The 15,428-nt window shown below is 38.7% G+C and overlaps 2 protein-coding genes across 2 annotated transcripts; both read right to left on the reverse strand.

The window, feature by feature from the left end:
* Positions 1–1,950: 1,950 nt before the first annotated feature.
* On the reverse strand, positions 1,951–3,664 carry LOC149007471 (protein FAR1-RELATED SEQUENCE 5-like). Its single transcript, XM_089167074.1, has 4 exons — positions 2,792–3,664; positions 2,249–2,311; positions 2,091–2,153; positions 1,951–1,995 (listed from the first exon to the last, which is right to left on the reverse strand). Exons 1-4 carry the CDS (start codon positions 3,662–3,664, stop codon positions 1,951–1,953), a joined length of 1,044 nt encoding a protein of 347 aa, XP_089023200.1.
* Positions 3,665–3,896: 232 nt separating this feature from the next.
* LOC149007472 (protein FAR1-RELATED SEQUENCE 5-like) lies at positions 3,897–4,544 on the reverse strand. Its single transcript, XM_089167075.1, has 2 exons — positions 4,103–4,544; positions 3,897–3,907 (listed from the first exon to the last, which is right to left on the reverse strand). The coding sequence occupies exons 1-2, from the start codon at positions 4,542–4,544 to the stop codon at positions 3,897–3,899; spliced, it is 453 nt and encodes a 150-aa protein (XP_089023201.1).
* Between the last annotated feature and the right edge of the window lie 10,884 nt (positions 4,545–15,428).

Here is a 15,428-nt window from a genome sequence, read left to right on the forward strand (position 1 = left end):
GATTTCAACGCTGATGAAGAGTAATAGTAGAGGAAAAATGACGGACTAATGATCTAAGATGGACCTGCAGAAACGCGTCTTTTTTATGAACGCATTCTGAACGACACTGTACAATACTTGAATATCACAGAGTTGAAGTTGCAATCACTGTAAGTTGAGGGTTCTTCGCTTCTTCTCTACCGGAGCTTGAACCAAACGCTGCGTTTAAAAGGAAAGTTTTCAAGTCTACAAAGTTCTTGTTTTGTGACACGAAGATCTGCAACGCCCTTCAAAGGTTCTTCTCGTTTCTGCTCTTCTTACAACACCAACGAATATGCTTCGTCTTCTCCTGTCTGACCTAGTTATGTTTTTGGGGGCTTATGATCTCCAACTTTATACAGGTCCTGATCCCTTTTTAAAGCACCTAGGGTTATATATCTATATCTATATCTCTATATATATATATATATATATATATATATATATATATATATATATATATATATATATATATATATCCAATATATATATATATATATATATATATATATATATATATATATATATATATATATATATATATTATTTGGGTAAAAGATCTGATATTCACATTGCAAACGTGTTTCTATTTATGCCATTTACTTATAACGAATTTACGGGTTGGTTCCGTTTTAAAGGGAATCAACCGGTTTGGTCTCTGTTTTGACACAGATGAAACGGGTTGCTTCCGTTTTAAAGGGAATGAGCCCGTTTGGTCTCTGTGTTCACAGTGCTGAAATGGGTTGCATCCCTATAAAAGGGAATCAGCCCGTTTGGTCCCTGTATTTTCATCATGAAATGGGTTGGTTCTCTATTAAAGGGAATCAGCCCGTTTGGTCTTTGTGTTCACAGTGCTGAAATGGGTTGCTTCCCTATAAAAGGGAATCAGCCTCTTTGGTCCCTGTATTTTCATCATGAAATGGGTTGGTTCTCTATAAAAGGGAATCAGCCCGTTTGGTCTCTGTGTTCATAGTGCTGAAATGGGTTGGTTCCTTTTTAAAGGGAACCAACCCGTTTGGTCTCTGTGTTATCACAGTGCTGAAATTGGTTGGTTCCTATTAAAGGGGACCCAGCCCAGTTGGTCTCTGTTTTCACAGTGATGAAATGGGTTGGTTCCCTTTTAAAGGGAATGAGCCCGTTTGTTCTCTGTGTTGACATAGATGAAACGGGTTGCTGCCTTTTAAAAGGCACCAACCCGTTTGGTCTTTGTGTTCTCATTGAAGAAACTGGTTGATTCCGTTTAAAAGGGAACCAGCCCGTTAGTTTTGATTCTTCAGATTTATCATAATATGGTTTCGAACCCAAAGCATGAAATTTTACAAACCGGAATGACAAGTCAACGAGTCATGGGGACAGATCGTGTAGATCCAGGTCGTGGAAGTGGGCTAATGTATCCTTTGCTCAAACATTGAAGTGATGGAATCTATGCCCCCCCCCCCACCAAAGTCCTATGATGATTTTAACAAACTCGATGACTTCTATGTTACAATTAGCCACCGTAACACCAATGTCATATGACAAAACCTTATGACACTTACTTTCTTCCTCTTCACATGCATTGTGTTGGGAACCAGTAGCATTAATTTGGTCAGCAACATGACATGGTGGCTCCTCTATTGTACTTATCGTTTATGGAGCAAGAATCTGTTCAAAATCCGTACGACTGCTTCCTTTACACATCGCGGTGTTTTTTTTTTTTTCTCACCTTGGTAAGCTGGATAAGATATTTTTCATAACAAAAAATCCAGGTCAAAAGATCATCGAAAGTCTTTAACCAATATAGTTGAATGATACAGATATTGTCCCTCATTGCTTGATACAAAGTACTACCACTATCCATATACAAAATAAAGGGGAATACAAAATATAGTTGACTGATATGATAGATCCATGTTTGACACCAATCTGAAATGATAGTAATAATCTGCGTCCTCATACGTCACCAACGCAGTATGAATTTTGGGACGAAGGTACGTGCTGTATAATCCAGCAAACAAAAAGATGCAAAATATAAGTTTTAAATTTAGATGAATGAGCAATACAAACAAGATATTATCATTTATTGCATTTACCTTAGATGAAGAATGATCAGTATTTACACGAAGTTGAGCTGAGTTTTCGGAGGAATGTACGTGCTGTGTAATCCAACGACAAAATAGATGTGAATAAGAAGTTTGAAATTTTTATAAAAGAGCAATACAAACAAGTGGATATTACTTAATGCATTTACCTTAGATGAAGAATGATCAGTAGTTACCCCAAGTTGTACTGAATTTTGTGAGGAAACAACGTGCTGTATAATCCACATACACAAAAAATAAGAATGTAATTATTTGTGCAACCTCAGTAAAAGAAATGAACAATGTCAATGTTTGGCTGAACAATTAAATTAATTTACCCGAGTTGACCATGTGTTATAGCCGTCAAACATTGACAAATAATTAGACTCTGGCAATGTTACTTGAATGGAGCCCTGTCCTTCCACTAGGTTGACAATCCGCTTCTTTTTTGTTTTTTCATGCCAGGGCTTGATTCTTTTTCCGGATGACCTTTTTTGAGACTGTTTTGGTTTTAACTGTAATGTTCGATACGGTTCTCCATTTATTTCGGATGGATGGTCAGAATGATGCTGAACGTCTACATCTTCGAGATCGTTGACAATCCCATTAAGATGCTTACATAGTATGTTATAACCAATGTCCGTTTCACATGCTTGGTTAATGACTTTCAAAAATGACGGCGTAATGATCCTACTTCACTGTAGGCAACTTACTTGTCCATCTGCTTCAAACCTTGCATCCTCTTCTCTTTGTGTCCCGTCAAGTAGGTGCACATCTCGGGCAGATTTTCTCCATCTCAGCAAAAAATATTTTATCGGAATGCACATGAGTTGGAGATAATTGAACACTCTTAACATATGGGCACAACAGATCCCAACACTCTCAAATTTCTTACAACTACATGTTAGGCTTTCATCTACTGTATTACGCAAAACTCTGTATGCTTTCCCTGTAAAGGAACCAGTCGCATTTGCCTTCATAATCACATATTCAACATACATATTTGTGACATTCTGGCTGTTGATAGCGTGAGTATCCACCAACTCAAACTCCTTCAAAAACTCTTTGAATATAGTTGGAGTGTATAACTGGTAAGCTTGAATCAACATAGGTTTCAATGAATGTGGACCCCCAAGAACTTCATTACGTGCATCAAATTCTTTTTTCAATTCATTTGCACGTTTTGACTCGACAACATCCTTGAAATGTCTCATAAACCTTAGAAGATCGAGTTTGCGTCCAAGACATTGTTTCAAATCAGCATTCAAACTTTTAGCCAACTGTGTGCTCCTCACACCTAGTGTCAAACAGTTCTTCATGTAACAACATGCCCATTTCTCCCTGATTTCATACGTTCTATCAAGCCAAGCAGTGTTTAGAACCCCATGCTTTTCTCTTAAATTGGTCCATGCATATTCAAATTCCTCAACTTCTGTATAATGGTATATGCATTTGTTTAAAATTTTGAAGAACTGTGACCTGTCACTCATCAAATATCCATGGTGTTTCTTTGCATTTTGCAATAGATGCCAAGTGCATAATGCATGGTGTGTCTTAGGTGCAACCTCAGCTAGTGCCCTTGCCATTGCAGCGTCCTAGTCAATGAAAATTGTAATTGGCTTCTTTTCACCATTAACTCCAAAAAAAGTTCGAAATAACCATACAAATGACTCAGTTGTCTCATCATATAGCAAGGCAGCTCCAAATACGACCAGAGTCCTATGATGATTAAATCCCACAAACACACCCAACGGTCTATTTTCTTTGTTTGTGCAGAACGTAGTATCAAACACAACTACATCACCAAATAGTTGATAATCACACTGCATCTGGGGATCAGCCCAAAATATATTAGTCAATTTAAGAATACACAAAAGCTGGGTTTAAATTTCTTTGATTGTCTAAATATAGCATCAAGCTACCGGCATCCCCATATGCCAAATCACGCTGCCTTTTGTTATTCAAATAGTTTTGCAAATCTTTCTTTGTGAAGCCAAGATTTTCATTGCCCCCTGCTTGCAAACCCATCAAATTATATGTCAATCTTGTTCCCATTCCAGTTATGTCTGCCATTTCTATATGTGTGGCTTGGATATCTGATATTGCACGCTGGGAGCGCAACAAATGTGCAGCCTGTTCTACATGAAGAACATGGTTGTGATCATCCACAAATGTGTCAACTAATAATCGTGCTTCATGATCTGCTTTTACAATCATCCTTGCTAAACAGCTTGTTCTAGTAACAGGACGATGTTGTTTGACTTCCACCTCTCTTTCTATTCGGTATCCTGCTTTACTACACACGTAACACCTTTGCACGATGACACTCTTATCAACCGTGCTCCTGTGTAAATAACTCTTCCGAATGCTAAACCCAGTCATACGGCCATACATATTATAACAGTCATACGCTTCATCAAATGATTTAAATTCCATGCCTAATCGAGGTTTTACATTGTCATCCATGTTTGATGAAACTTTGATAGTTAACCACAAAGACACATTCATAAAAGTTAGTAATGCCACGAAGATTAAAGATTAATCAACAACAAAGATGAAGACTTAAGGTACAAAATTAGATGACAACAAGTTGGTGGACAAATCAAAATACCCGTTGCATCAAACTCATAAGTAATAAAATCGATGACACAACGGTGCAATTTAAAATCCTATCACAAATTGATTTAATAAACTGAATAACCACAACTTACACAATACATATGCACCCATGGACTATAAAATAAAGTCGTAATGGACATTCTTAGTCGAATAGATGTTTAAACATTCATACGTTCAATTGTTTATGGTCATACAATGAATGAAAAACAAAATGGTACAAAAATTATCTGCACAGTCTACAAGTAGGTGCAAACGTATACGTGTTATCAACATCAATAAAATAGGATACACATGTATAAAATCTATTCAATAACAAACCATAATGAATGTTTTCACAACGCCACTCCTTATAGGAAATAACACAAACAAAATTATCGGACTCACCAAGTGTAGCAGTTGAGGTAAACGGCAGCACAGAGTTGTTCCAGTCTTGATTTGCTTGAAAACAAAAGCTGAAATGGAATACTCTTAAGATTTGAGGGGTAGTTGAAGAATACTGAGGGAGAAACGTTAGAGAAGCCAATTTCTTTTGTACTTTTTTGCGTACAACTTTCTTCGAAATTGAGAGTGAGACCTGTTTTTCTCAAATAGCTTTCACTTCTGTTTTGCTTCAACGAAGACAAATGAGTAAAAAGATAACCAAAACCAGTGCTTCAATCGATTCAAGAGAGATAGAGGAATCACTAATGTGGTTATACTGAGAGAGAACGTAAATTTGATTATACTGAAAACGATGACAAAAGTTGCTCTAAAGCTTTAGAGGACATGAGTTAGAGGTGAAAAGTTTTCTCTCCCTAGGTTCGCGCCTTTTTCTTTCACATCAGTGTATTACTTGTTTATGCAACATAAATCGTAGTTAGTGACAGCCAAAACAAATGGATCGAATCAACTTGGGCCACTCTGATGAGGGTAAATGAGAGCATGCCTGGACTAAATTTGGGCTCGATACAGTTCAGCACTGTGTTGAGACTTATTGAACTACAATGACGAGTCATGGGCCTGGGCCTACCCCATATTTAAAACAAATAAAAAGCTCATTTCACGTTTCTTTCTCCATTTCAATTATCAACTTCAATCGTAGCCTACCTCTCACCTTAGATGAAGAATTCTTACTGCCCTACAAGCAGCAACGACTAGGTTGAGGAGTTCAAATATTCCCACTTACCATATCGAAGGAGAAGAAGATTGATGATTCAGAAGAAAGAAGCCCTAGTTTGAGACAAAACGTTCTAGGTATCTGGTGTTGACACTTATTGAAGAGGATTAAACACTGTACACAGTTTCCAGCTTCGCTTCTTCCATATTTCGTTGCAGTTCTTACTTCCTGGTTCATCTGTGTCGCAGTTGTTAAGAATTTTTTGTGAAGTTAACAGGTAAGATTTACCTTACCCATCCACATGTTTTTATGTGAATATATGGAATGTTAGCCTAAAACCTTTTGGGTGTTATTGAGTAAATGGAATCTGGTGTATGTGAAGTGTAGAAAATAAGAATGTTTTATTAAGTACAACCACCACAGTTGTACATTGCATACTTTAAGTCCCCTGGATCTTAATTGATTACAAAGTTAAGCACCATGGACCTAAGTCAGTTAGGTTTAAATTGGGAAAAAAGCGTTTTTGTTATGGATGAATATTATACTAATAATAATAATGATTAAAAAAACAATAACAATAAGAGCTAATAATCCAGGTCAATCAACAAATACATGTCATGGTTTTTCTTAAACTTCCCCTGTTTGTCTTATATTAATGTTTTTAGTTGATGGTTGAAGTGGAATTCAGGGTAGATGACGTTGGTCACAAAATTTCAATGGTTAAATAGATGCGAAGCTACAACTTCACATTCACCATTGACCAATCATATGAAAGTGTTCCCTTCTCAAACAATTACTTGGAATTCACTTCTCCTAATACCTGTGATTATAAGTCTACCAACATCAGCGAGCCAATCACTTCCACAGTTGTTACAAACAATCCTCCCTTACTTTTCGTTGTGAAGCTGCAGAAATTTTGAATAATGTAACCCAACCCCCTGCTTGCATTTGGGATCAGCTTCTTACTCTTCCTACGATTTCAAATAAATAAAAGTACTAGTGCATAACCCTAGGTTTACTCCCAATATATACGTATATGTCTTCTTCAAACATTGGGTTTTAAATAAAACCTTGAGTTCACAAAGGGGTTAGATTTTTAGATCTCCATATTTTACTCACTAATGTGTTTTCAAGTCTTCAATTGGGTGCAGCTGTGTGATCGTATCTCCGGAATGGGTGGATGCTATTGTGAGGATGGGTCATCTACAACTATGGAGCAACCCACTCCATTATGCTACTGCGGGCAAGGGAGGATGTTGCTGCTAACTTCAAACACAACAAAAAATCCAGGTCGGAGATTTTATAGGTGCCCAAATGGTCTAAAGCATCCATTTTCTTTTATTTGGGTAGATCAGATGTGTCGCAGTGAAGCAGCAACGTATGTACATTCTAGACCTTCAGCGTCATATGAAAGTGTGAATAGTAGAGGACAGGAGGGAAGATTGGCACCAATATTTGACGACCAACTACACAATCCGCTGAATTTGGCTGCTGCAAGGCGAACCCTTACTCATCAAGGGCAAAATCAAAGAGTGTTGGACCGAACTACATTGGAACATCTTCTAATTTTGTTCTTATGTTTTTGGCTTTTTTTACTTTCTTGTTATGTACTTTATTCAAGAAACATGTAAACACCTTATGTTCAATGTCAGTACTGTAACATATACAAGATGAGAAGAGTAAAGTAGATGGGTAGTTCAGTACTTTATTTCAACAAGATGTACTCTGTCTATGTCAAAGACTTATCACATTGTATTCGGATGGTTGTAAGTGCTTGTGAAAATAATTTCACCTATAATATATGATATTGTACAAAATGAATTATATAATTTTCCATATCTATTGTCCATATGATAGTTAGACTGAGATGAAACTAATAATTGAAACCAAAATATGGTTTCACAACTGGTATTTTGTATCCCTTTTATTAGTGATACAAACTCCTTTTAAACATTATTGTAAACGGAACGTAATAAAATTTCAGTGAATATAACAGTGTGATGAAACATATTAACAGTATGATGTCTGGTTATTACAATTTACCAATCTTGGGAAGTCTATGCCATTTCTTCACTGTGAACATGTTTGACCAAAGGTGTTGGTTCCCTTTTAAAAGGAACCAACCCATTACATCTACGTGAACACAGAGACCAAAGGGGTTGGTTCCCTTTTAAAAGGCATCAACCCGTTTCATCTCTGTCAACACATAGACAAAAGGGGCTGGTTCCCGTTTAAAAGGAACCAACCCGTTTCATTTCTGTCAACACAGAGATCAAAGGGGCTGATTCCCTTTTAAACGGAACCCACCCATTTCTTTCTGAGAACACAGAGACCAAAGGGGTTGGTTCCCTTTTAAAAGGCATCAACCCGTTTCATCTCTGTCAACACAGAGACCAAAGGGGCTGATTCCCTTTTAAACGGAACCCACCCATTTCTTTCTAAGAACACAGAGACCAAAGGGGTTGGTTCCCTTTTAAAAGGCATCAACCCGTTTCATCTCTGTCAACACAGAGACCAAAGGGGCTGATTCCCTTTTAAACGGAACTAACCCATTTGTGCCTGAGAACACAGAGACCAAAGGGGCTGGTACCCTTTTAAAAGGCACCAACCCATTTCTTTCTGACAACACAGAAACCAAAGGGGCTGATTCCCTTTTAAACGGAACCCACCCATTTATTTCTGAGAACACAGAGACCAAAGGGGTTGGTTCCCTTTTAAAAGGCATCAACCCGTTTCATCTCTGTCAACACAGAGACCAAAGGGGCTGATTCCCTTTTAAACGGAACTAACCCATTTCTTCTTGAGAACACAGAGACCAAAGGGGCTGATACCCTTTTAAAAGGCACCAACCCATTTCTTCTTGAGAACACAGAGACCAAAGGAGCTGATTCCGTTATAAACGGAACCCACCCATTTCTTTCTGAGAACACAGAGACCAAAGTGGTTGGTTCCCTTTGAAAATTGACTCAACCCGTTTCATGTCTGTCAACACAGAGACCAAAGGGGCTGATTCCCTTTTAAACGGAACTAACCCATTTCTTCCTGAGAACACAGAGACCAAAGGGGTTGGTACCCTTTTAAAAGGCACCAACCCGTTTCATTTCTGTCAACACAGAGACGAAAGGGGCTGATTCCCTTTTAAACGGAACCGACCCAATTCTTCCTTAGAACATAGAGACCAAAGGGGTTGGTTCCCTTTTGAAAAGGCATCAACCCTTTTCATGTCTGTCAACACAGAGACCAAAGGGGCTGATTCCCTTTCAAACGGAACCAACCCTTTTCATCTCTGTCAAGACAGAGACCAAACGGGTTGGTTCCTTTTTAAAAGGAACCCACCCATTACATCTAGGTGAACAAAGAGACCAAACGGGATGGTTCCCTTTTAAACGGCACCAACCCATTTCATCTATGTGAATACAGAGTATCAAATTCCCTTTAACCAAGTTTTAAAAAAATTAAATTTGCTTATTGGGTTGGCATCCCTGGGTGCGTTTACTCTGAGTCCCAAGATACATTCAAATATACTTAGGAACAGAAAATTGACTACCTGGTTACCCAGACCACTCTTGCATTATGAAGCTTCAGTTTTCTTCTTGATTATCCCTTAAAAGTACAAACAAAGAATGCAATCAACCAGCTGATTTTTCATCCAAGATCCTGATATATCTGAGGTCCAGTTTTCATCTTGCTTCCAGCCATTCTATTATATTATTATTTCAGTAGAAGTTAATGAAGTAACTTTGTTCACTTTTTCTTAGGCGAAAAAATTGTATACACAAGCAGGAAGAGTAATAGTGTTATAAGTTGTATTTCCACCTTTACACTACAAGAATCAGTGGGGATTCTGAATGCAAATCCTTTTTGCATGGCAAGACAAAGACAACCCTGTGCCCTCTTACTAAAAAAAAAATCACCCAGGGCCTAAATATAATTACAGAAGACACATCCAGCTAAAATTGGAACCATGAAGGAGCCTGAAACAGCTAGCTAGTCTCATCCAGGTGATTTTAGAGGCTTCAACAAGTTCTACAACCTTTCTTGCGTAAATCACAAGATGATATCCAATAACAAATGTTGTGGGTCTCAAAATCTTCAGCTAGAACTCCTGCAGTAAACATGGAACCAAGTTAATATTCAAACTTCCCCAAATAAAATGGTTAGCACAAGATTTGTCAGGCATGGGCAATTACCATGCGTCCCTGGGAAAGCACTACCATATATATCTCATATGTGACTTACAAATTGTTCACCAAAAAAACCAATGACTATTGTAAATCTACTTAACACATCCATATTCAAATAACATTCCAATGTACGAAGAAAAAACGCCTGAATTGTTCAAAAAAAGGGTTCATAACCCCAAATGTACACATTCTGTACCATATTGTTCCAAGTTCCTATCCACATGCCATTCACATTACATTTAAGAATTCAGCAACTCAATCTTTCAAGAATCTGATGAAGACTCTGATGAGTGCTCCGAAAGATCCGGAAGCCGCAAATTTTGTGCAATTTGATCTAAGCGCCGGCGAATATACCGTACATCACCCCTGAGGAGAGCAAAATCTTCCTGAAATTTGGACAATCTAGCTCCATCCTCATGCTGAACACCCTCAGCAGCCGGTGCTCCTACATGTGCACCCTCGGCTCCTACAGCTGCCACATGTTTTCCAAAATGAAAATGACTGGCAGATATTTTTGCATCATTCTTCTTCTTCTTCTTCCCCGCTTCACAATCCTCCACTGTCAGATCAATATGATAATGGTTAAATATTTTTGTCAGGAGTTTGCCATAGGGGAGAGCACGATTAGGTGCCAATCTCGCATACTGCATCATTTTCATAATGATGTACGGTAGGTTCAACTTCGTACTTGTATGCACGCAATAGGTCACATAAGCTTCAAATGAATTTAAATTTTCATGGTGACCACTGTGAGGTACAACATTGTGTTGCACAATGTATGCAATGGCGTGCGGAAGTGGTTTCAGTTGCTTGAGCTTCATGTGCCTGGTGTCACCCGTATAATTCATCATGATATCCCTGTATGTGACATCCACATTAATCAGCTCATTGAACTTCTTCTTAGGCTCCCAGAAAAGATTGGCTCCTTCAGTTGAGACTTGAAGAATCTCACCTAGTGTACGAATATTTAAGGATATTTCCACCCCTTTAACTTTGCTGACAACTCCAAACTTTACCCCAACTCCTTGGACAATCAAATTTTTATAAAATTCTTTGACTAGCTTGTCATAACAGTTGGTATTGACCTCAAGTATTGGCTCCCAACCAAGCTCTCTAAATTTGCCTGCTACACCTACTGTCACATCCTCCCAGCCGGTACCCTATCTGGCATACCCGAGAGTGTGATCCACAGCCCAAAAGATCAAGTTTAGGAACAATCATATCCATTTCGCACAATAACATAATCAAAAGCAAGAACAAATCATAATGTTCAAGTAATTTATAATAAAAGTCAAGAAAGGATCTCAGAAGGATCACTATAGAATATCAGAGTGCGGAATAACAAGATACCAAATCAAAAGACAACTGTAGAGTATAGCGGAAATACACCCTACAAACACATGCGGAAGGTAGATCGAAATCTAAATAAAGCTCTAAGCTAATACAAGTAAAAGATAAGTCGAAGAAACAAAGGAAATCTAATCCACATCTTGATCCCTCTTCCGGTTCTCCGTCTTCATCTTCTTCACCTTGCGCTCCTCATACGGGCCGCAAAGAAATCCAAACCGTAGAGAAGTCTAACAACAGATTGTACAAAAAGGAATGAGTTTCGAAAAACCCGAAGGCAAGTTAATCCATAACAACATAAATAACATGGAAGCAAACCATAACAAGATGCAATGCAATATGAAACAAGTAATGTATGTATGCATCTAACTCTATGTATGCTGGTCTCTATGGTAGACATGCTTTAAGTCATAGCACCGTACTTCTTTGGGTAGGTCCGCTCACATCCTCAACCATTTAAGATATCTTGGATTCCCTCCAACCATTTAAGATATCTCGGGCGACCGATTGGTAATGGGTCCCCGATCCTTCTCGGACAATTTCCATGGTAAGGGGTTAAGTCAACACACTCTCTCACAACCGTTTGGCAAAGTACCGGCGCATGTCGGGGAAAAGCCTAGCCCAATGCAAGTCATCTAGTGAGTTATATCAACTCGGCCAGATACGCCATTCCTCGCCCCGACGATCCTTTCCGGTATCCTTCGCACTAGAGTCGGCCCCCTGGCACCGACCAACTCGGACTACGGACTTATCAACCCTATTGGTTATCCACATATGGTAAACGGGAAGCTCTCATGTCCTCTCACGGATATAACTCACCGGTCTTGAGCGCCCATGAGCCCAAGTCTAGCCATATGCAACCCTCCAATAAATGGCCCCCACAATGTGATTCCCGTCCTCTCACGGGTTGGTTACCGGTCTTGAGCGCCCGTGAATCCCCATTGCTACCACGGGTCGTTCGGTCTCAATACCCTTCCGAATCGGGTCCGATATAACGGGGTATATCCTAGCCAAACACCGCTAGACATCCCTAGGTATGACAACCATTGATTCGGGAAAGTGTCGATGGGCAACCCCGAAACATCCCATACTATTTCCGATAATGTCCAGGACGAAGTGTCAAAAGGACACTTCCCAATCCCAAACCAAACTTAAGCAAACACATTCTCGGATCAGTCATGACATACACAACCAGTAGTTCATCATATAAAAGAGAATGTAAAAGCAACATCGATTAAGCGATAATAAGTAATTCATATAACATAAACAATGAAAAGATGATATAAATAAGTGCTACTGTTCCCACAGTAGGAGATCGAATTAAAATACAATAACAGTAGGTAATCTCATAGTTTCATAAAGTAGAAACCAGAGAACAAGCAATCTATGTAGTTAAGGAAATAAGCTGTCCTTACCGATTATCGCCGAAGATAATCCAAAGATCAAAGAGAGAGACACCAAACATGGCAAATAAACCCCTAACAAGCATAGATACAACATTAGGAAAGATACCTAAAAGATCAGAGAGCAAACGAATCAAATCGAGCGAAAATTGAAGCTCCGACTTCATTGGTCGATTGCCTTGGTCTACCGACCCAGCGACCAATCGACGACCAATCGGTCGATGACGGAATAGTGAAAACCTGTTTGGGCCATAACTTCTTCGTTTGAAGTCGGATTGATCCAATCCCGAAGGGGAACTTCTTAGGATGTATTAGAATCATATGGGAAGATAAAATCATCAAGTCATGGTAAAAATATGGGTTCTTGATTTAACCAAAGAAATTAGGGTTTCAACCTTTATGGCTCTCATGAAAAGGTTATGATCACAGGGAAGAAAGGGAATGGTTGCAATCAAGAACATAATAAGAAAATCTTGTTTAGGTTAATAGAAACATTATGGGAAGATAATCATGGTCAAAATATGGGTTCTTGATCTAACCCAAGAAATTAGGGTTTCACCCTTATGGTTCCCATAAAAAGGTTAAGATCACAGGAGGGAAGGAATTGATGATTGGCCAATTACAACAAGAAGAATTAAAGAATATTGAATTTAGATCAACCTCCACATTACCCATGAGGTTTCCCTCACATGGGAGGTTACCAAAAAGGTTCTCGAGATAATCACCCGGGTTAGGGTTTCAAAGGATTAGGGTTAGGGTTTCAAGATTTCATCGGCTGAGGTTGAGATCATGATGATGATCATAGATCTCAAGGAACAAGATGAGATCATGGAGTGGATGGTTGCAAGAGTGCATCATCTTCTTCCTGATCTCAGCCAAGAACAGATTAAAGAAAGAAAATCAGAGATGGAGAAGAAAGAAAAGAGAGTAGACATACCTTTGATGCGAGAGGAAGAAGATTACTTCAAGTCTTGTGAGAGATCACCAAGGAATGCAAGGGAATTGATTAGATTAGGGTTCTAACTCATTCCAGAGGCTTAGGAGGCATAGGAGGCGAAGTAATCCCGAGATTTGACTTAAATAGAGGAGAGGGACCAAATTGGTAAATTCGGACACCATTGGTCGATTGGATTGGTCTCCGCGTCCCGACCGACCAATGAGTCGACCAATCAGGACAGCAAGGTTCAAACAGGGATTCGGAGGGCTATACAAGGTCAAATTGAGTGAAGTTTTCTTCTACGAGTCAATCAAGAAGTCTAGTTTCCATAAATACCTTTGGATCAAGAATTGGAGTTCATTAGGTTCACCAACTAGGCTCATCTTCTTCGATGCGCAAGCAGGATTTGACAGACATAGTTCAGCAACTTCGGACAGGGATTTGGAAGGTTATATGGGGTCAAATCGAGTGAGGTTTTCTCCTAGAAGTCCATTAAGAAGTCTAGTTTCGGGAAATATAATCGGATTGGGCACAGGAGTTCATTAAGTATTTCAACTAATTCACCCCTCTTCGGTGCGCAGATTCAAAACTAACACTGACAATGCTCTCAAGTGAGGGGCATCATCGACAATGTCCATGGGCTTGGGTTCCGACACCAAATCGTCAACCAAAAGGGTCTACAAGAAACAAGCTAAGATCAAATCAAGGTCCAACTTTAAGGTCAAACATTTAAACTAACCCTTCTTTACCCAAAATAGATAGGGTGACCTGGCTAGGTTTGGGCTGGATTTCACACCTACAGCCTCGAAAGATAGAATGTCCACATCCCTTCCTTCTGCAATAGGTTGCTTCTTTAATCTTTTCGGATCACATTGGGGATAATCATCATCGAACCACTTCTCCTCAGGTTCAACAACTGCTTTTCTCTTTCCCTTATCCTTTGCCAATCCCGTTCCAGCATGCCATCCCTTTGCTGCCTTCTTACGACCCATTTCAGTAGTAGTAGTACGACTGTAGTTGTTGCACATATGAAAAACATATTGGATAATCAACATATTATTTCAGTTAAAGTAAACTATAACAAAACAAATTATTATTATAAGGATGAGACAACATTAAAGAAAGAATACGAGCATTCTAAGCATGAAACGATTGCCATCTTCCTAAGGATGGAGTGTTTAGAAATATCACTTGTCTCTTTTATGCTCCTCTTATTAGGTTTTGTAACTACATGTTGTTACTAATTGTATAATCTGTTGTGAGATTAATTTCTTGCTTTTTGTATGTGTTGGCTCTGCAAACTTGTACAGTACAGAATTGGGATCTAAGATGATTCAATATATTGTGATTTTTCCATAGTTGTTGAGAGGAACTCCAACAATTAATTGGATAATATATTATGAGATTATTTTTTATTTTTTGTACGTGTGCACTGCTGTACAATAAATGGGAACTATGATGATTCAATACATTGTGATTCTTCCATAGGTGTTGATTGGAATTCTAAGAGTGGCTTTCGAAAAGTTATTTGTATGATGTGGTGCTAATGGATCGAGTATATTTTGTCTCTAGTTTTCTTCTTTTATTGTGTGTGAAACCAGTGAGGATGGGTGTATTGGGTGCAACTGATGTTGTAGGTTGAGTGTGTATGGTTCATTGTATAACATAGAGTAATTACATTGTACATATTTTCACTTTTCTGTGTTTTTCTCGTTTATATAGTCAGTGTGTCCTTTGAATTGGGTATTACATTGACTTCTATAA

The sequence above is a fragment of the Hakea prostrata genome, chromosome 8 (genome assembly GCF_041222555.1).
Source record: "Hakea prostrata isolate BN-2017 chromosome 8, UWA_Hpros_2, whole genome shotgun sequence".
Classification (NCBI taxonomy): domain Eukaryota; kingdom Viridiplantae; phylum Streptophyta; class Magnoliopsida; order Proteales; family Proteaceae; genus Hakea; species Hakea prostrata.